This window comes from Carica papaya, chromosome 4 (assembly GCF_054855325.1).
Source record: "Carica papaya isolate Zhongbai chromosome 4, ASM5485532v1, whole genome shotgun sequence".
Classification (NCBI taxonomy): Eukaryota; Viridiplantae; Streptophyta; class Magnoliopsida; order Brassicales; family Caricaceae; genus Carica; species Carica papaya.
Window position 1 is genome coordinate 7,760,590 of NC_142312.1, and position 21,932 is coordinate 7,782,521.

The 21,932-nt window shown below is 34.2% G+C and overlaps 3 protein-coding genes across 4 annotated transcripts; all 3 read left to right on the forward strand.

Annotated features, from left to right (window-relative positions):
- The first annotated feature begins 3,987 nt into the window (after positions 1–3,987).
- LOC148266238 (uncharacterized) lies at positions 3,988–7,532 on the forward strand. Its single transcript, XM_088217695.1, has one exon. The coding sequence runs from the start codon at positions 4,375–4,377 to the stop codon at positions 5,419–5,421; it is 1,047 nt and encodes a 348-aa protein (XP_088073821.1). The 5' UTR covers positions 3,988–4,374; the 3' UTR covers positions 5,422–7,532.
- Positions 7,533–8,074: 542 nt separating this feature from the next.
- Positions 8,075–20,961, forward strand: LOC110811446 (uncharacterized). Of its 2 annotated transcripts, XM_088217689.1 has the most exons (4): positions 8,075–8,260; positions 17,605–17,667; positions 18,474–19,928; positions 20,032–20,961. In XM_088217689.1, the coding sequence occupies exons 3-4, from the start codon at positions 18,525–18,527 to the stop codon at positions 20,893–20,895; spliced, it is 2,268 nt and encodes a 755-aa protein (XP_088073815.1). In that variant the 5' UTR covers positions 8,075–8,260; positions 17,605–17,667; positions 18,474–18,524; the 3' UTR covers positions 20,896–20,961. The 2 variants fall into 2 exon arrangements, with proteins under 2 accessions (XP_088073815.1, XP_088073816.1); XM_088217690.1 differs by lacking the exon at positions 8,075–8,260 and having other exon boundaries at positions 17,475–17,667; positions 18,440–19,928.
- LOC110819249 (uncharacterized) lies at positions 8,167–11,524 on the forward strand. The gene is given in 4 exon segments (XM_022048376.2): positions 8,167–8,306; positions 9,100–9,294; positions 9,296–10,482; positions 10,591–11,524. Coding segments are annotated over 3 exon segments (2,190 nt in total). The 5' UTR covers positions 8,167–8,306; positions 9,100–9,143; the 3' UTR covers positions 11,443–11,524.
- Positions 20,962–21,932: the final 971 nt, after the last annotated feature.

The window sequence follows — 21,932 nt, forward strand, 5'->3', positions numbered from 1 at the left end:
TATCAGAGGTAGAGGACTTCGTCCAATAATCTGGTCACATTTTTCGTCAAACTTGATCTTCAAGCTTGCAAGCAACTTAAAGATCCGATTGATGTCCACCATCCTCCTATAATGGTTACAATCCTGCAATAGTTTCCATTCGTAAACATTGACTAAGACAAGGTCCTATCATACCCTTTTTAGAAAATTAAAATATTATCATAAAATCGTCATTATGTTAAAGATTGAGTTTTTCATTGAACAAGAAGCTGATGTTTTTGTCATTTCAGCTCCAGAATTATCTGTTTTCCACTATTTTTTATAGCGACAGCTTTAGCTGGTAAGCTGTTAAATAAGAATTGAGTTCTATAATTTTTTGTTCAGCTCTATATTTTTTTTATTTAATGATGATCTGCTTCAGAATTGGTAGGATTAGTTGGTCACTTAATCTGTAAATTTTTCCTCCATTTTATATATATATATATATCAAATTAATGGAAAAGTGCAGGGAATTGAACACTTTCCCAGCAACAGAAAACTCTCTTACTTTTTCTTCATTTTTCCTTCTTCATTTTCTTCCATATTCTTCTATTTTTACCAGAAATTTAATCTACTTATATCTCAACAGTGGTATTAGAGCTGTTGTTCTTGTGGGCTGTTAAGCAAGCTTGTTATTTAATTAAACTTCATCAAGTTGATATAAAATGGCCATGAATGTGAATTTACCTGTATCACCAGTGTTCACACGAGAAAGTTATGATTATTGGGCTGTGAGGATAGAATCATATTTACTTGCTTATGACTTGTGGGCTGCTATAGAGGAGAATTATTTTTGGTTGTCTTTAGCTGAAAATCCTACATTAACACAAATTCGTCAGGATACTGAGGGCTCCATGAAGAATTTCAAAACTCTATCTATTATTCATTCAGCTGTATCATAAAATATTTTTTCAAGACTGGTTGGTTTTAGAACAGCAAAGAAAGCTTAGGATTATTTGAAAGAGGAGTATGCTAAAAGTGAAAAGGTGAGGGGTGTAAAATTATTAACATTAAAGAGGGAGTTTGAGTTGATGAAGGTGCAAGAAGGTGAAAGTGTTAAAGACTACTCTACCAAGGTTATGAATCTGGTAAATTAAATCAAATTGCTTGAAGGGGACTTCAAGGATCAAAAAGTAGTAGAAAAGATGATGATTAGCCTTCCTGAGAGGTTTGAATCAAAACTCTCAGTGATTAAAGAAACATGTGATCTTGAGAAGCTTACTGTTGCTGAACTTCTCAGTAAGCTACAGATTCATGAGTAGAGGATTTCAATAAGAAATAATGAGCTCACTGAAAATGCTTTTCAAGTAAGACAGAGGTACAAGTTTGGGACCTCAACTTCAAAAGATAAAGGTCAATCATTAACAAATAAAAGAAAACAACCACAGAGTTCAAAAAATTCATCAGAAAAAGGAAAGTATCCTCCTTATGGAGGTTGTAGTAAATCCAATTATCTCGAGAGTAAGTGCTAGAAGCATGTACAATGCAAGATTTGCAAAAAGTATAGTCATTCAGAGAAGGTATGTTGGAAGAAAAAAAATCAAGCATCACAGCAAAAGAATCAGACTCCACAACAACAACAACCACTTCAGTAACAAGAAACCTATTTTGCTGAGAACCATGAACAGCAAGAAAGTCATCTTTTCATGATGACTGAGACATCTTGTGTGAGTGAAAGTGATTTCTAGTATGTAGACAGTGGGTGCACAAGCCATATGGCCAAGGATCGTATGTTATTCAACAACTTGGATGTTAATTGCAGAATTAAAGTGAAACTTGACAACATGACAGTTGTGGAAGCTCAAGGAAAAAACTCAATATAAGTTCAAACTTAGCAAGTTATTAAACTCATAACTGATGTGCTCTTTATTCCTGGTTTAGAGTAAAATTTATCGAATGTTGCTCAAATGCAAAACAAGGTTATTCCATTTTGCTCAAAAATGATTACTGCTTTAGTTATGATTCTATAAATATGCTAATAGCAAAAATCAAGAAAAATAATAATAGCTATGTGCTTGGTCTGCAATATAGAAATCAACATGCTTTTGTTGCCAATGATGATTTGACCTACTTGTGTCACAAAAGATTTAGTCATGATAATGTTGACTCTTTGAAGTTTATGCAAAAGAGTAGAGATGTGTTTGTTACTGAATCAACATTTTAGAATTGGGATAAAAAACAAGTTGAAGCAAAGAAAGCTCATAAAAGATGCAGCTGTTGCAGCTTCAAGTTCCCAAAGTGTTCCTATTGAAAAAATTCAATTTGATTTTGCAAAATTTAGTGATCTAATTGCAAACACACCAGACACAAAAACCAAGTTATTAACAGAAGATTATGAAAGGTGCAATTTGGTCATCATTAAATCAACAAACAATGAAGAGCCTATGACGTACAAGGAGTGGCATCTTGCTATGCAGGATGGAGAGGCTGACATGGTATATGAGTTGAAGAAGGCCTTGTATGGGCTAGTGAAATATCATTTTCTTTGTGAAGTTGAGAAGGATGGTGAATTTGGTTTAGTGTACTGTAATTCTAATGATCAAGTTGTTGATATAAAAGCTCTATCTTATTGTAAATTTGAAAATTTGATTGTTAAACTTGGTTGTTCAATGAAAAACTCAAGGAGGAGTGTTAAAGATTGAGTTTTTCATGGAACAAGAAGCTGATTTTTTTGTCATTTCAACTCCAGAATTATCTGTTTTCTACTCTTTTTTATGTTAACAGCTTTAGGTGGTAAGTTGTTAAATAGGAATGGAGTTTCATAATTTTTTGTTCAGCTCCATACTTTTCTAATTTAATGATGATCTGCTTTAGAGTTGTTAGGATTAGTTAGTGACTTAATCTGTAAACTTTTCATTTCACTTTGTATATATATATATATATGTATCAAATTAATGAAAAAGTGCAGGTAATTGAACACTTCCCCAGCAGTAGAAAACTCTCTTATTTTTTCTGCATTTTTCCCTCTTCATTTTCTTCCATATTCTTCCATTTTTTTCAGAAATTTAATCCACTCATATCTCAACACACTAGGTGAAAAACCACCTCTTGCAACTAGGTTTGTCCTATATATATAGAAAAAGGGAAAGAATCAATTTGAAAAGAACCCCCCTCACTTTTACCAAAACTTAATTTTTGGAATTTTTGAACAGTAAAATCCTTTGCCTATGAGCCACAAGTCACCAGAGTTTGACGCATGCAGCTTCCGAACATCTTTTCTAGTAATTGAATTGCAACAAGAGTCTGTTTAGTAACTTCTTAAAGCAAAGGTCTGGTTACTAACTTCCAAATTAGTCTTGCATGATTATTGAGATTTTGATTTCTTAACTTCTAAATTTGCACTTTAGCATAGTTTTTCTTCATTTTCTTTAACACCTTTAGAGTGTGTAAAACACCTTCAACGTAATTTATCTTCATTCTTTTTCACAAATCTTAGGATTGGTAATCTAGAAAGAGTTTATCAGCCTTAAAAATATTTAAGGGAGAGGCTTCTTTCAAACAAATACTCTTTGTAATATTATGAATTGGTCGCATTAGTACACTTAACTTTGTGTAGCTTAACAATTTAAAATGATGCCAAAAGAGTTCATAATTTAACAACCACAACAAAAAGAAAAATTAAAAGACACACATAATGAGCCAATTAATTATGAACTCTTTTATGTTAATTATGGTATTGTTGGATCGGATTTTGTTTGCTTTGAGATTTTTATGTTAATTATGGTTTTTTTTATTCTTGTTGATTTATTTCAGGATCTGTTTTTTAAATATCTGTTGAAATTAGTCCTGTTCTTTAGCTGACTTTTAGGAGATTTAAAATGAGTTTTCTGTTGCAAAAGTAGCTGATATTTTTAAAAGATATCAGCAGATTTTTTAGTATTTTTTTTGTATTTCAGTTCTATTGTAACTCTATATATTTGAAGTTAGAATTCAATAAAAATTAAACTTTCCAAAAAACAAACTTCTTGCTTCTGTTAATCCACAAATTAACAGTGGTATCAGAACCCTTTTTTCTTAAGGGACTTGTGAGAATTTTGGCTGAACGTTTACCAAAAATAACAACCAAATCTGCTTCTGAAAAATACCATTAAAACAATGGAAGGTAAGAATTCTTTTCAAGCCATGGCTCCACCAGTGTTTGATGGAGAAAACTACCAAGTGTGGGCAATGAGAATGGAAGCTTATTTGGATGCATGTGCCTTGTCGGAAGCTGTAGAAGAAGATTAGGAAGTGCCTACTCTATCAGGAAATTCAACCGTTGCTCAGATCAAAATCCATAAGAAGAAGAAGAGAAGAAGATCCAAAGCTAAAGCTTGTCTTTTTGCTGCAGTTTCTCCAACCATTTTCAGCAGAATAATGACATGTAGCTCAGCTAAAGCCATATGGAATTTTCTCAAAAATGAGTATGAAGGAGATGAAAGAATTAGAGGAATGAAGGTGCTGAATCTGGTCAAAGAATTTGAGATGCAGCATATGAAGGAAGCAGAAACTGTTAAGGATTATTCAGATAGGTTGATTGACATTGCAAATAAGGTGAGAATACTTGGAGCAGAACTCACCGATAGTAGAATAGTTCAAAAAATACTTGTATCATTGCTTGAAAAATTTGAAGCCACTATTGCTTCTTTAGAAAACTCTAAAGATCTGTCAAAAATTAGTTTGGTAGAATTGTTAAGTGCACTCCAGGCACAAGAACAAAGAAAGATGATGAGGCAAGAGGGAACTATTGAAGGAGCTTTGCAAGCCAAGTTGCGGCTGAATTCTGGAGATAGAAGTAAGAAATGGAAAGGAAAAAATGGGAGTGTCAGCAACTCTGAAACTACAGCAGCTGAGAACAACACCAACGCTACAAATAAAAAAGGAAAATATCCTCCTTGTCAGCATTGTGGCAAAAAGAATCATCCATACTACAAATGTTGGAGAAAGTTAGATATGAAATGCAGAAAATGTCAAAAGCTTCGGCATGCAGAGATTATTTGTAAGGAAAAGGAGATGCAGCAGCAGGGAGACGCTCAAGTTGCAGATCAACAAGAAGCAGAACAGCTCTTTGTTGCATCTTGCTTTGCATCCAGCATTCTAAGTGATAGCTGTCTCATTGATAGTGGTTGTACAAACCACATGACAAGTGATGAAAGTCTCTTTAGAGAACTTGATAAATCAGCAACATCAAGGGTAAGAATTGGAAATGGAGAATATATATCAGTAAAACGAAAGGGGACTGTCGCAATCGAAAGTTTCACAGGTACAAAACTTATTTCTGAAGTTCTGTATGTCTCTAAAATTGATCAAAATTTACTCGGTGTTGCAAACTTGCTAGAGGAAGGGTTCAAGCTTTTATTTGAAAATAAAATGTGTCTAATCATTGATTCAAATGATCAAGAATTATTCAAAATTAAGATGTAGGGTAAAAGCTTTTCTTTGAATCCATTAGAGAAGGAGTAAGTGGCATTTCCTAGTCAACACAGTAGTGCAGAAATATAGCACAAAAGGTTAGGACACTTTCATCACGAAGGCTTGTTGTTTATGCAAAGAAAAGAAATGGTAAAAGGAACTTGGAGGAACATGTTTCAAGCTGTAAGGCTTGTCTATTTGGCAAGCAAATTAGACTTCCATTCAAAACATCTACTTGGAGAGCTAGAGAGAAGTTGCAGCTGATCTATACTGATGTTTGTGGACCACAAACAACTCCATCACTAAATGGCAGCAGGTATTATATAGTTTTTATTGATTATCTAACAAGAATGTGTTGGATTAATTTTATGAAGTTCAAGTCAGAAGTTGCTGGAATCTTCCTAAAGTTCAAAAACTGGATTGAAAACCAAAGTGGCTGCAAGATTCAAGTAATCAGATCAGATAATAGAACTGAATATACATCAGAAAAATTCAATTCCTTTTGTGAAGAAGCTGGAATTGAGCACCAATTCACTGTCCTTTACTCTCCACAACAAAATGGGGTTAGTGAAAGGAAGAATAGGGCAATCATGGAGATGACTAGATTTTTGCTGCATGAGAAGAATCTACCAAAGAAATTCTGGGCAGAAGCAGAAAATACTGCTGTTTTTTTGCTGAATAGACTACCTACAAGAGCATTGGAAAGAAAGATTCCATTTGAGGCTTGGCATGGTGTTAAACTTATTTTAAAAAATCTTAAAATATTTGGATGTCTTTGTTTTTCTTATGTTCCACAGGTTAAAAGGGATAAACTTGATGAGAAGGCTGAACTTGGAATATTCATTGATTATAGTTTGGTTTCGAAAGCCTACAAAATTTTTCAACCTTAGTCCGTGATGATTGTGATAAGCAGAGATGTTCAATTCCTTGAACGTGAGCAATGAGACTGGAATGAGGAATCTCAAATCAAACATCATATCTTGCAATTGGATCCAGATGAGTTAGAGGACGAACAATCTGTAAGGAGAACAAGATAACTTTCAGATATTTATAAAAAATGTAATGTTGCTGTTTTTGAGCATGCAGGATATGATAAAGCAAAAACAGATCAAAAATGGATAGATGCAACGAAGGAGGAGTTGGCAATAATTTAAAAGAACTAGACTTGAAAGCTAGTGGAGAGGCCCCAAGATAGAAAGGTAATTGGGGTTAAATGGGTATTTAGGACAAAACTAAATCCTGATGGTTCAATAAACAAACACAAAGCAAGACTGGTTGTAAAAGGTTATGCACAAGTTTGGGGTGTAGATTTTTCTGAAACTTTTGCGCCAGTAGCCAAATTGGATAGCATTAGAATGTTTTTGGCTTTAACAACACAAAAGGGATGGAAGACCTTTCAAATGGATGTGAAGGGTTCCTTCTTGAATGGTATACTCCAAAAAAAAATTTATGTTGAGCAGCCACAAGGTTTCAGTTTACTAAAAAATGAAGAAAAAGTCTATTTATTGAAGAAAGCTCTCCACAGATTGAAACAGGCTCCTAGAGCTTGGTACAACAAGATAGATGAACATTTGCTCAACTTTGGCTTTGAAAAGAGTTTAAGTGAATCAACTCTTTATGTCAAGAGAGTTGGCTGTAACATAGTTATCATTTCTCTTTATGTAGATAATTTACTTGTTACTGGAAATAATGTTGTACAAGTTGAAGAATTCAAGGAGATGATGAAGGTCTTTGAGATGATAGACCTTAGAGAGATGACATATTTTTTGGGTATGGAGATTAAACAAATGCAAAATGAAGTCTTCATTTGCCACAAGAAATATCTGAAGGAGATTCTAAAAAGGTTTAAAATGAAAGAATGCAAGAGTGTGAAGACTCCTATGAATAAAAAGGAGAAGCTGCATAAAGAAGATGAATCTTAACTTGTTGATGAAGGAATATACAAAAGCTTAATTGGATGTTTAATGTATCTCACAGCAACAAGGCCAGATATCTTATTTTCTGTGAGCATTTTATTTAGATTTTTGAATTCTGCTAGAGAGTTGCATATGATGGCTATTAAAAGAATGCTTAATTGAAGTTTGGATATGAGATCCAAACTTGTTTTGTACTTTATTAATGAGGGGAAGGATTCACTAATTTTCTTTTTGAGCCAACAAGTTTGTTGGATATCTAATAACAACGCTTGTTTTATACTTTAATAATTTTTTTTTGTTTTCTATGTTTAAATAATTTGTTCCATTTCTAATTCTTTTTCCATGAAAAATTTTGTACAATTGGAGTATGTTATTATTAATTAAAAACTTAACAAAAATTGTAGTGTTAGTTAAATATTGTTAGTAAAAAGTTAGAATGACCCAAAATAAATCACTTTGTCAAGTAAAAATAAGATTAAAAAAAAGCTGATGATGAAAACTATAAAATAAAATGAATAGAAGATGGCTCCATGTGCTGCATACTGATGGAGTCTGTGTTAAGAATGGATCCCAATGGGTTTTTCTATTTTTTTTTTTTTGACTTTGACCATGTGGACAGCCATTGCCAAATTAATGTCAACTACAAAAATGTGACAAGTATAAATAAAAGCAACGAAGGAGACGCCAAAGCTATAAAAATAAAACGAATAGGAAATGTGAAAACTATAAATAAACAACTGCCCAATCATTTTTTCAAGTAAATTTGTCCGGTCATTTGTGCACACCTCTGAACCCAGAATTTTATCATGCAAGAAACACAGATGGGTTGGCTACTCTAATATATATTGGTCTTGGGGTTTGGGTATGCAGCATGTTTCCGATCTGATTCCATTAAATTACCTTCACATCACCATTGTGAGGTCAGGCCTGTACTGGTGAAATAGGCTATACTAGCAGATCAAGTAGTTGTCTTCCGTCAAGGTATGTTCTTGCACTCTTTGGATTTGTTTGTTTCCTCGGAAAATAAGCTTGACTTTCCTTCTCCTCAGGCTAATCCGGGTGCCCCAAGGATCTTTCCTTGGTTACCATTTGAAGTTTTCTTCGTTGCTTCCGTGTTTTTTACCTGCACCACTCTAGTTCTTGTTCACCGTGCTCCGTTTTTCATTTATCAATTCTGATTTTAGTAAAGTTTCCATTTGTTTGGATTGTGAGATTGGCTTTGGATGTGATCTTTTTCAATTATCTCCATGACATAATTTTGGGTTTATCTGTAAATTTGTTTTATGGCTAAAATCTAATTTAATCAATCTTGAATATCATTTTTAATCATGTTTAGGCGGATATTTATGTCGAATACGAAGTGGAGTGAGAGCTACAATCAGCACAGTATATTTTACGTTGAAAAAGAAAATTATATAGCTTTGGTATATCTACCTTATTGCTCTATTTCTAGTTCTGATATGAGTTTGAGATACAGTTTTAAGATAATAATACGTCACCAAAGGCATATACTCACAAACACACATAAACATACAAAAAAGTCTTGGATACACATTATTGTGTGCTATGGGTTATAGGCTAACATAAACTATTATAGACACTTACAGTTGGCAAAAAATCAGTATTTTACGAGTTAATGCGTAGTAATTTTCTTTTATAGTTTTCTTTTATCTTTATTGCTCAGATTCCAGTTTAGTGTTATTTTAAATTATGTATTATCAAATTAACAAATTTGTGGGGAGAAGCTGTAAAAATAATTTGTTATTGTAAAAAGGGATGGAACACTTGTGCCATGGTAGTCCATTGATGCTAACGGAGATGGCTATTGAAGATGAAGTCTTGTGTCAAGGATGTGGGAAGACCATTTCAGGTCAGAGCTACGGTTGCAGTGAGCATAAGTTTTATCTGCATAAATCCTGTGCTGAGCTTCCCTTAAAGATTAAGAGCATCTTCCACTTAAAGTCGCCTTACTCTGCATAAGGATTACACTAAGGATAGTGAAAAAAGTTGTATATGTTATTGTTGTAAGAAACATATACCAGGTTTCAGATACAGTTGTGACAATTGTGATTTTCATTTGGATATTGAATGCGCTTCACTGGAAGACAAGGTATCTTGTTGTGAGAATGAAAATTCGGGTACTTACCATCGTTTGGCACTTCTGGAGAAGGAAGAAAAAGACAGACTGAGTTGCAAAGTGTGTGAAAAGTTCTGCTCGGGTCCTACATTTTCCTGTGATCGTTGTGGGTATTATGTGCATAAAGTTTGTATGGATCATGTGAACGAAAAAGTAATCAACTTCCGTCATCCATGTCCTATGCTCCTGCGCAAGCTTCCCCCATACATCTGTGGTATTTGTAACCAAATGCGTTCAGGTGTTGTATTCCGATGCGAGAAGTGTGACTTAAATATGGATATTGAATGTGTTCTCCGTCACAAGACGATTAATCATTTTAGCCATGGACACCCATTGACACTTTCTCACAAGAAAGATGATGATGGTGCTTGCTGCAGAGCTTGTGGGAAGAAATGCTCGGGTGCCACCTACTCTTGCAATAGATGCAGCTTTTGTTTACACGAATCTTGCGGGGAATTACAACGAGAGATTCATCATGAACTTCATGAACACCCTCTTACTCTCTTTGATAAATCATTTCGATGCGATGCATGCTTAGTGGAGTCCAATGGTTTCACCTACAACTGCTCATCGTGCAACTTCAATCTCCATGTTGAGTGCACTTCCTTGGCACCTTCTATTAAATATGAAGGTCATGATGAGCATCTTCTTACTTTTGTAAGTCATGTTTATGGGAAGCCTCCTTGCCATGTGTGTGATTCTAAATATTCTTGGGATTATAAATATTCTGGTGATCCTAAATATTCTAATATTTCTAAATATTGTGGGGATTCCTATTTACGCTGTGTGAAGTGTGATTTTAATGTCCACCTCATGTGTGTTCCGCTCCCTTGTGTAATTGAACATCCTTGCCACACTGATCCTCTTGTTCTTAAAGATTGTCATATAGACGATGCTTCTGAAGGTCAAGAGTATATTTGCGACGTTCTTGATTGTGAGCTGGAAAGAGATCCTCGAGAATGTGTTTATTATTGTGAAGAATGTGACTTTGTAGCTCAGCTTGGTTGTGTTTTGGGAGAGGTAATTACCGTCATTAGTAATTATCATCTATCTCACTTCATATATGCTTTTTGTTTATGATTAAAAGTATGGGGGAATAATTTTCGTACATGTTTGTCTGCCTTGCAGCTCTTGCCTCTATTACAAGGAAAGTGTGGAAACGTGGAATGGAAAAAAGTTGACAGAGATGTTGCAGTTAAATTACTGGAAAGAAAATTCATTTCCTTCAATGACATACTAAACTCTTTTGATGAAGATGATAAGAAGGAAATGGATCATGTTTTATCATCTTTTCGCAGGGAGCGTGACATAATCTTTAACAATTCACCTGAGGACCATTTGTCAAACTACGCCAATAATTTCTTTAAATATCATTCATATTTGGACGAGGCTTTCTTCAGGTTTGCAGGCACAATTGAGCCTAGAATACCACTTGAGCTCACAATCAATGGATTAGAGATTGTCAAAGTTGGAAATCATGAGGTCACAAAACAATTAAAACCTGTCTTAGAAAAGTTGATTGAAAAATATGGTGATTTCACCGCTGACTCCACTTTAAAAAGGCCCAATGTCAAGACATATCACCTGGTTATGTTTTGCCATGTCGTACATAGCATGTGCAACACTAAGGTTATGAATATCAATGCAGATTTACTGAGACAATGGTGGATTAACTGCAAATTAGCACAGCGTGCTGGATTCAAAATTCAATTTGCCTTTGAAAGTCTGAACAAAGTAGCATATGTTCGGTTTACCCTTGTATCTGAATTACATGCAGGTGCCATCCTTGATCAATATGATGATCGAATCACAGAGTATTCTAATCGGATTATGGAATGCAGAAAACAATTAGAGGAACTCAAAGAAAAGCGTGTGCAACATGTATCATCTACTAGATTCGCAGAATCAAGTCAAGCGGAGGGATTCTTGCGCGAAGCTTTGGCCTTGAGATTGAATACAGCAATGGCTAATATGTTGTAATCTATGCAGACACCTGAATTACTTTCATGTTTAAGCATTCATAATTCAATTGCATCCTTGTCAGGTCTTTTGATTTGTTGTCCTTATGATGTAACTGGCAATAAACAAGTTTCTGAGTTTATCAAGACAAGAAAGCCTTACTTCGTCTTGCTTCCCAAAAAATTCATTTAAAACTAGAAATTGATTCTAATTAGTTCAGAAATCAGTTATTAATTTCAGGTAATTGATTGTGATCACTTTTGCCATAATCCTACCTATATATCTACATTGAGTTATTCAAGATGAGAATTTGTACAGATGACTAGAATGGGCGAGTAGTAACAGCTTGAAATACATGAAGTACTAAGCAATTATTTTGGCTCCTACGAAATACAAACCTCTATTCAAATTTGGAAAGAAAAAGAAAACGAAAAATGAACTAAAAAATTAACAAAGACGTACTTAAGAAATTAGCCCAAGTTCATTAGCAGCTTAAGAAATTTTTGTCTCCATGTCCATATCTCTGACATCCGCAGGAAGAAAAAGAATAGCGTCCAGTGTCTACTTCAAAGAAAATCAACTATCACTTTTTTAAACTAAGTTCTAATGGAGTGCCTTCTAATGCGACAGAGACACCTAAAAGAACTAGATAAACGTTTAATATATCGTTAATAATAATTATCGCCTATGTAAGAAATGCAAAAAGAAAATGCTTTTTAAGTATTCCCTTTTACCCTAAGATGACCCAGATGCAATTCTAGAATCATATACGAAATATAACATCTGGAAAGCGCAGTTACACTGGCACCAATAACAAGTACCAAATACACTACCAATACAAATTAATCCCTTAAAAACTTGAAGAAAAAGTACTCAATTCAAGCAACTCAAGCAGACATTCAGAACAACTAATACGTAAAGTATACCAATATAAACATATGCATAATCCAGAATTTGAATTGGCAGTACCAGAGTTGGAGTCGGCGAGCCCGCTGAGCTTTACAGGTTCCTGTGAGGCGGGCTCCAAAATAAGAGTTCGGCAACTTTGATACTGACACCCATGAGAATCATCAGGCAACTGAGGATTTGAATAGTGTGATTTTAAGAATCCAAATACAAAGTGTTGATTGAGATTCTTCTTTCTGCACATGGTAAGGACGACGTTTTGGCCCATCGACCTTGTTATGGCCCTTAATGATAGCATTTTCACTTGAAAAATAGGAAGCGCAACAAACAGCATATCGGATATTTGTGTGCAAGGCGTGAGGCCGAGGAAACGACCATCCACGGTCCACCAACGAACCACTGCATGAGATAGAACAAACGACGTTAACAGGTTGGGAAGCCACAGAGCGGGGAGCACAGCCAGGTGCTCCCAATCATTGGGTCAGTCGCAAGCAGACAGGGAAGATTGGGGATTTAGCTGCGTTGGGTTGCTTTTTTATTATCATTGTTATTTGAATTGGCTGCTGCGTTGATCGGGCTTCGTCCCCAAGTAGCCTGAAATTGAAAAGGCAGTGATCCATCCATGGTCCTCTAGCAACGGTCAGGTAGATAAACTCTACCCTGTGTTGGCTTAGAAACAGTGCATTTAAAAATTTTATTTTGATGATTAAAAAGGGATAGATTAGAGATGAATATTTATTAAAATTTATTGAAAAATTTTAAGTATATTCATGAATTTCTTTTTAGGAGCTAAAAATAGAATGAGATATTGTGGTGTTTATTAAACTTTATTTAATTTTTTTAGAATATACTTATCATTTTTTGCATCTGCGCGTCCTTACTTAGTATATTCATGAATTTTGATATACATGTGTACACATAGTAAAGAAAAACAAGTGAAATAAAGCAACTATTGTATATTGAATAGGCTCGAAGCTAAAGCGAGAACAAATAAGGGCCGAGGCATAAAGTGATGTTTGGCTGACAACCAACCGATTGCACGCATGTAAGAGCAACTGAGAGACCAAGGGAGAGACTACATATAGCACTGGATGGAGGTGAAGGAAGATATGAGACTAAAAGTAAGAGGTGGAGTCGTGGAGCATTAGAGAAAATGAAAGAAAGAGGCATTTGAGCAATGTGAAAAAAGGAAAATAAATAATTCTTTTTTTCAAGATTATCAAGTTATTTTATTCTTGATCTATATACATATATTTTTAGTATTTCATATCAAACTAGGACTGGACTAAATTCAAGCCAATGTTGATTAAAAAATTAATTCTAAAAATTTAGGATTAAAGTGCATATCTTTAGAGAAAATTAAGATAGGTTTTTAGAATCTTCAAAATTCCTCTAATCCAGTTTTCTTGAAATAACCAAATAAAAAATCTTTTTCTCGTCAGATGTGCATTAAATTGTCGAAAGAAAGATAAAAGAAACTTATAATAATGTTCTATTATATTAAATACTTTGATTTCAACATAAAAATATGTTATTATAAATTCAATAATTTTTAAAATATATTGGCAACAATTTCAAAAGAACTTGTAAGGTGAAAAAAACAAATTGAATAAGCTTGGCAAGTAGAGCCACCATATACAAAGTTTGTACCTACAAATCGTACTACTTTGTTTCGAGATTATATATTAAACACATATATGAGCTAAGAAAAAATAACTTTCTAGATAGCTAAATGTGTGGCTTTGATATCCATAAACTACGAAAAGTCCATCTTCATGTATTTCTCCTGCATGGCTTTCAATATGGGCCTGCAAAAGTGAGGTAAACGATTTGGCTTTTTCAGTCCTGTCTCGATACCTACTTCCCTCAGAGAAAAAACCTATGCTTAGCTTATCTAGAGTTCTCTCATCAGTTCTATTTGACTATTTGACAACTCACAAGCCCACTTGATTAAACACAGTGTCCATTACTTACATTTTCCTGTATGCACCATAATTGAGAGCATTTTATCTGGCACCTTGTGACCATCAAAGTCATCGATTACAGAGTCATTGATTTTTGATATTTTAACGGTCTTATTTCCATTAAACGACTGCACAAATATATTTTTTAAGGACTCGTCAATTTTGAGAGGCCAAGATGGTCATGATTTCGTTGAATCCCACTAATGGCGCTTAATCCACTCGTTTAGGAGCCTTTCCCATAATCAGTCCCCTTACAATTATTAAGATAATCAACACATATCTTCATCATTTGACTCAATTTTTCACATGTATAATATAATAAAGGAAGTTGCACATATCAAAACCCCATCCAATGATGATCACCATGTACTAAGATTAGTGTTCCAATTGGGAGTGGATTACGAATGTCAAAATTGATTCAAGACCGTAGATATGGGGTTGTGCCACATACTAACACTAGATCCACAAAAGATAGCAATCCCCGCCTCCCCCAAATTTTTGCACCACATTTTCTTCCAACATCTTTGGTTAGACGGTTAAAGGAAGATCTTAGACACACTCCCATAACTTAGTTGAATAACAAAGGACCTGATTTGGATACTCATTACCCATAACTATACTAAGACAAACTATGAGTCGTTGAAAGTGACATCATGTTCCTCTTCATACTTGTTAAATATCCTTCTCATTGTCAAACTAGAAGAGTAACAAAGCCTTGGTCCACACCCTTACTTCCATCATACCCTTTGGTCGTCACAATATCCTCATCATCTCTAGAAAAGTCTGGGCGTTTTGTGAAGTGATATGTATGAAGTCCGTCAATTAACATAAATTTTTTACGTTCCTTTCCCTAAGGGGATATAGAGCCTGACCGATCAAGGGCCTTAACCTCGTTTGTGAATAAGTGAAGTTGGCCATGTAAAGCACATGAAGGGGAAGCTGTGAGATAAGACAACTGAACAACATAACTTGGCACGTATTACAAAGTCAAATATTTACCTGCAAAAACAATAAAACATTAGATAAACTATATTAGAAAACAAAAAAAAAGAGTTAGAAAAGACACAACTAAGTAATGACGCATAGATGCATAAATAAAAAATGAATCAACATTGGAAATACATCAACTACACTAGAATACCTAACAAACCTAAGAAAGTAACTCAACACTTGTTGGGATAAAAAACTTAGCACCAGAGGGACTGAAATTTATATATACATATTTAATGTTATTAACTTGCTAGATATAACTAATATTGAGGAAATTTCAAAATTCTAAATTAATTTTTTTTTTCTGATGTGTAGATTTACTAAAGGATAAAGAAATTATTATAATCAAGTTTTAACATGGTTGTAGAACTTGAGCATCATGAGAATGTTATGAATATATTATATTATATTATATTATATTAAAAATAATTAAATTTGGATTTTTTTTTTAAGTTTTAGAATATGAATGTTTGAGTAGTATCTAGATATACTACTATTATTCTAGATTAAATAGTATTTTAAAATAAAGAAATCATTCAAAATATTCTAAAATAACTCTCTTTGTAAAAATAGTTATAGATTGAACTTAAGAAAATCATCAATTTATTTACAATATGTTGGTACATAATTATCTTTTCAAGTGAAGTTTTTATCTTTTAAAATTTAACTATATTTGTAAATCTAATTGGATTAAGAAAAAAGCTTTGTTAATATATTTATAAATATAATTAATTATAACAATTAATTTACCAATAAATTAACTATGTCTTTTAAGAATAAAGTAAAACTTTTTATTAATCTCATTTGCTACTTCTTGCTGACAGCCAATAAAGACCTTAGTTTGCATAACAATAAATATTGGGAAGTCTTCAGCAGCAACATTGATGTTTCGAGTAATGTTAGCTCTATTTTTTAAAAAAATTATATATTCTTATCATAAAATATATACTCATTCTTATGGACTATCTCATTAAAGATAATTCAGGTGAATATTAATATGATAACTACTATTATAAAGAGTTACTTTGAATGTGTATATTACTATAAAAAATATGAGTATCTAAATTATGCAATTCGTTCGAAGAGTAAGACAACTAAAGTTGTCTTTTTAAATTCATATGATAATATATATTATATAAAAAGACATCTACTTTAAAGGAAGAGTGCAACTACTAATTTAAAGAAAAAATTTATCCATAGAGAATAAAAAGTTACCATATAAATTTTATTGATAAAAGTAAAAGAACATGACATCCTATCAACATGTAGTGTATGAAGGTTTAGATATCACAATAAAGGTACCTGAGCAATGGTGACTTCAATGCAAATTTTAAAAATTATGAGATTCAAGGTTAAGTCGATTTCTGAGCATTTGAATAAAATAACAAATGCACAATTTTGTTTCAAGCCAAAGGAAGTGGTATGGCAAAAAGACAATACGAGTTTCCACAAGAAATTGATGTGCCAACAGCTAATAGCAAAATCCAAGTTTACCAACTTCAAGAGCGTCAAAGAATGATTAATCAAAGTTTGGATATAAGATCCACTGTTAATACAGACATGGGTTGGCTGGATTTTCTTTTAGAGAAAAGGTTTGTTGGATATTTAATAACAATGCTTGTTTTATATGTCAATGCTTTGTTTGTTTTCTGTTCCTCAGATAATTTGTTTGCTTTCTAATTTCTCCAACCTATTTGAATCTTTATGATGAGAAATTCTGTATAGAAATATAATTAGTTTGCTGTGTTATTATTTATTAACAATTTAACAAAACTTGTTGTGTCAGTTAAATATTTTACTAAACTATTAGTAAAAAGGTAAAATTACCCAAAATAAATTACAGTGTTAATTAATATAAATTACCTGATAATGAAAACAATCATTCACAAGTCAATGGTCAACACAGGAAATGTGACTACTATAAAATAAAACAAATAGAAAATTGCCCCATGTGCATACTGATGAAGTTTCATGTTAAAAATGGAGCCCAAGGCTTGTTTATTTATTTTTGATTTCGTGAAGAGTGGTGAAAAAGTCTACAAGAAAAGACTTTGATAATGCGGACAGCCATTCCCAAGTCAATAGTCAACTAACAAAATGTGAAAACTATAAATAAAAATAAATAAAAAATTAGCCGACCATTTTTTTTCAGCAAAATTGTCCCATTATTTGCGCATACTCATAAATGGATAATTTATTATACAAGAAAGACAAATGGGTTGGCTATTGTAATGTATATTGGTCTTGGAGATTGGGTGTGCAGCATGTTTGCTCTCTGATTCCACAAAATCACCTTAACTATAGTGAGATGAGACCTGGGCAGGTGAAGTATTAACCCCTGAACCATCGGCTCTGCTAGCAGATTAGTTAGTTGTCTTTCGTTGAGGTACGTTCTTGCTCTCTTTGGATTTGTTTGTTTCCTTGGAAAGCAAGCTTAACTTTCCTTCTCATACTATCCGGGTGCTTAAGGATCTTTCCTTGGTTACCATTTCAAGTTTTCTTTGTTGTTTCTGTTTTTTACCTGCACCACTCTAATTCTTGTTCACTATGCTCCGTTTCTCTTTTTTCACTTCTACTTTTGGTAAACCTTCAGATTGTTTGGATTGTAAGATCGGCTTTGGATTTGATCTTTTTCAATTGTCTTCGTGATAGAATTTTGGGTTATTTATGGCTATCTGGTTAAATCAATCTTGGATACCATTTTTAATCATGTTCGGGAGGATATTTATGTCGAATATGAAGTGAAGCCAGAGCTAATAGCTAGAGGAAATTTTGGGTCGTTGGATTAGATAATTTTAGGTTTCAAGTAATGATCAGCTTAGTATATTTTACATTGAAAAAGAAAATTAGACAGCTTGGGTATATCTATCTTATTGCTCTATTTCTAGTTCTGATCTGAGTTTCAGATGCAGTTGTAAGATAAATAAGTGTCATCCAAGGCATATACACACAAACACACATATACCTATAAAAGAAGTCTTGAATACACATTACGGTGTGCTGTGGGTCATAGGGTAAGATAAACTATTATATACACCTACAATTAGCAAAGAATCAGTATTTAAGAAGTAGAATAATACTTGTGAAGAAGAGTAAAAGCAACTTGTACTCTAAACATAGTTAATGCACAGTAGTTTTCTTTAATCTTTATTGCGCAGCTTCTACTTAAGTGTTCAGCATCTTAAATTACAGAACAAATCTGTGGGGAAGAGCCGTGGAAATAATTTGCTGGTGTAAAAAGGGATGGAACACTTGTGCCATGGTAGTCCATTAATGCTAATGGAGAAGGCTATTGGTGATAAAGTCTTGTGTCAAGGATGTGGGAAGACCGTATCAGGTCAAAGCTATGGTTGCTGTGAGCATGAGTTTTATCTGCATAAATCCTGTGTGGAGCTTCCCTTGGAGATTGACAGCTTCTTCCACAAATGTCATCTTACTCTGCATAAGGATTATGCTAAGGATAGTGAAAGAAGAAGTATATGTTTTGGTTGTAAGAAATATATACCAGGTTTCAGATACCGTTGTGAACCTTGTGATTTTAATCTGGATACTGAATGTGCCTCACTGCAAAACAAGGCATCTTGTTGTGACGAGCAGAATGAAAATTCGGGTAATCACCATCCTTTGCCAATTCTGGAGAAGGAAGAAAAGGACAAACTGAGTTGCAAAGTGTGTGAAAAGTTCTGCTCGGGTCCTACATTTTCCTGTGATCGTTGTGGGTACTATGTGCATAAAGCTTGTATGGAACATGTGATGAAAGAGGTGATGAACTTCCGCCATCCATGTCCTATGCTCCTGAAAAAGCTTCCCCCTTACCGATGTGGCATTTGTGACCAAATTCGTTCAGGTGTGGTTTTTCGATGCGAGAAGTGTGATTTAAATATGGATGTTGAATGTGTTCTTCGTCACAAGATGATTGATCATTTTAGCCATGGACATCCATTGACACTTTCTCACATGAAAGATTATGATGGTGCTTGCTGCAGAGCTTGTGGAAAGAAATGCTCGGGTGCCACTTACTCTTGCAATAGATGCAGCTTTTGTTTACACAAATCTTGCTGCGAATTACAACGAGAGATTCAGCATGAACTTCACAAACACCCTCTTACTCTCGTCGATAAATCATTTCAATGCAATGCATGCTTTGTGCACTCGAGTGGCTTCACCTACAACTGCTCGTCATGCAACTTTGATCTCCACGTTGATTGTACTTCCTTGGCACCTTCTATTAAATATGAAGGTCATGATGAGCATCTTCTTACTTTTGTAAATCATGTTTATGGGAAGCCTCCTTGCCATGTGTGTGATTCTAAATATTCTGGTGATTCTAAATATTCTGGTGATTCTAAATATTCTGGTGATTCTAAATATTCTAATGATTCTAAATATTGTGGGGACTCCTATTTACGCTGTGTGGAGTGTGATTTCAATGTCCACCTCATGTGTGTTCCACTCCCTTGTGTAATTGAACATCCTTGCCACGCTGATCCTCTTGTTCTTAAAGATTGTCATATTGATGATGCTTCTGAAGATCAAGTGTATATTTGCGACGTTCTTGATTGTGAGATGGAAAGAGATCCTCGAGAATGTGTTTATTATTGTGAAGAATGTGACTTTGTAGCTCAGCTTGGCTGTGTTTTGGGAGAGGTAATTAATGTCATAAGTAATTAACATCTATCTCATATATACTTTTTGTTTATGATTAAAATTATGGGGGATCAATTTTTGTATGTGCTTGTCTACCTTGCAGGTCTTGCCTCTATTACAAGGAAAGCATGTAGACGTGGAACGGAGAAAAGTGGACAGAGATGTTGCAGTTAAATTACTGGAAAGAAAATTCATTTCGTTCAATGATATATTAAACTCTTTTGATGAAGATGATGAGAGGGAAATGGATCTTGTGAGATCATCTTTTCTCAAGGAGTGTGACATAATCTTTAACAAGGCACCTGAGGACCATTTGTCAAACTACACGGATAATGTTCTGAAATATCATTCATATTCTGACGAGGCTTTTTTCATGTTTACAGCCACAATCGAGCCAGATTTACCACTTGGGCTTACAATGAAAAAGATGGACACTGGATTGGAGATTGTTAATGTCGGAAATCTCAGGATCACAAAGGAATTAGCTCCTGTGTTACAAAAATTGATTGATAAATATGGTGATTTCACTGCTGAATCTTATTTAACCAGTTCAAATGTTAAGACGCATCACCTGGTTACGTTTTGCCGAGTTGTACATAACATGTGCAACACTAAGGTTATGGAAATCAATGCAAATTTGCTGAGAGAATGGTGGATTCGCTGCAAATTAGCACAGCATGCTGGATTCAAAATTCAATTTGCCTTTGAAAGTCTGAACAAAGTAGCATACGTTCGATTTGCCCTTGTATCTGAATTACATGCAGGTGGCATCCTTGATCAGATTGATGATGGAATCACGAAGCTTTCTAGACAGATTGAGGAACTCACAGAGCAGTTAAAGGAACTCAAAGCAAAGCGAATTCAACATATATCATCCACTAGGTTTGCACAATCAAGTCTAACAGAGGGGTTCTTGTCCCAAGCTTTGGAGTTGAGATTGAATATGGCAATGGCCAGTCTGTTGTAATCTATGCAGACCCCTGAATTACTTTTCATGTTTAAACTTTCATAATTTGATTGCATCTTTGTCAAACCTTTTGATTTGTTGTCCTTACGAGGTAACTTGCAAGAACCACTTTTCTGAGTTGATCAAGACAAGGAGGCCTTACTTTGCCGTGCTTCCTGCAGAACTCATTTTAAAACTAGAATTAAATGAAAAATTAAACATGCTAATGAGCGCATACTAGCATTAAATTTTTTAAGGGTGTTAACCATGGGCGACGTAGAGAATCACAATGCTATTTTCTCGAGATAAGAAGAAAGCTAGTTTTGAATTGACTATGAAATAATATATAATAAAGGCAATTATCCAATACACTATAGACATAGAAATTTTATAAAAAGAGTTGTGTACCAAAACTTTTCATTTAATATTTGACACCTCATTGCTGAGGGAGACTCATAAATTATTGAAAATTCACTTGAATCTGATCTCTCCACCTCTGTTATGGGAATGAAAATTGAAGATTTATTGTATAAACAATTGTTTGGATCTTCTTTCTGTTAGGTTTCTTTAGTGTGTAATCAACTAATCTGCCTCGCTCTTGAAGACCAACATGTTGCCAATGTATCCTCCTGGTAAGTCTCTCAAACTGCAATTCTTGAAACCACCTGGAATTGTGCCTTCAGCTTCTCTTTCCCGTTTCTGCTAGATTGTTTGGTTAAGGACAGATAGCTGGAAGCTGAGAGAAGAATGTCCTATTTTAATCGCAGTTCCGCCTGTCACATGAGAACAATTTTGTTTTAGACAATCAATTCTGTCCTTTCCATCTCAAGAATTCTTTACTCATCTGTTATCCGGTAACCAAACAGTGTTCCAAGATCTAAAACAGGATTAGTAGTGTTCTCATCATACTCTTGATATCTTGCAGCCTCCCCCAATTCTACCTTATCAAGAAGTTCTAACAACAAAGAAAAGCAGTATTAAACAATGCAGAGTTGCAATATGAAGAATGTATAGTGGTAAGGATGCATGACAGAGATCATTACAGTGTCATTATTGTC

Bases quoted from the DNA above. Each gene is read 5' to 3' on its own strand.
- LOC148266238 (XM_088217695.1), top strand. From the start codon at position 4,375: ATGACATGTAGCTCAGCTAAAGCCATATGGAATTTTCTCAAAAATGAG.
- LOC110811446 (XM_088217689.1), top strand. From the start codon at position 18,525: ATGGAACACTTGTGCCATGGTAGTCCATTAATGCTAATGGAGAAGGCT. The intron at 19,929-20,031 runs GTAATTAATGTC...TCTACCTTGCAG, and splicing joins TTGGCTGTGTTTTGGGAGAG to GTCTTGCCTCTATTACAAGG.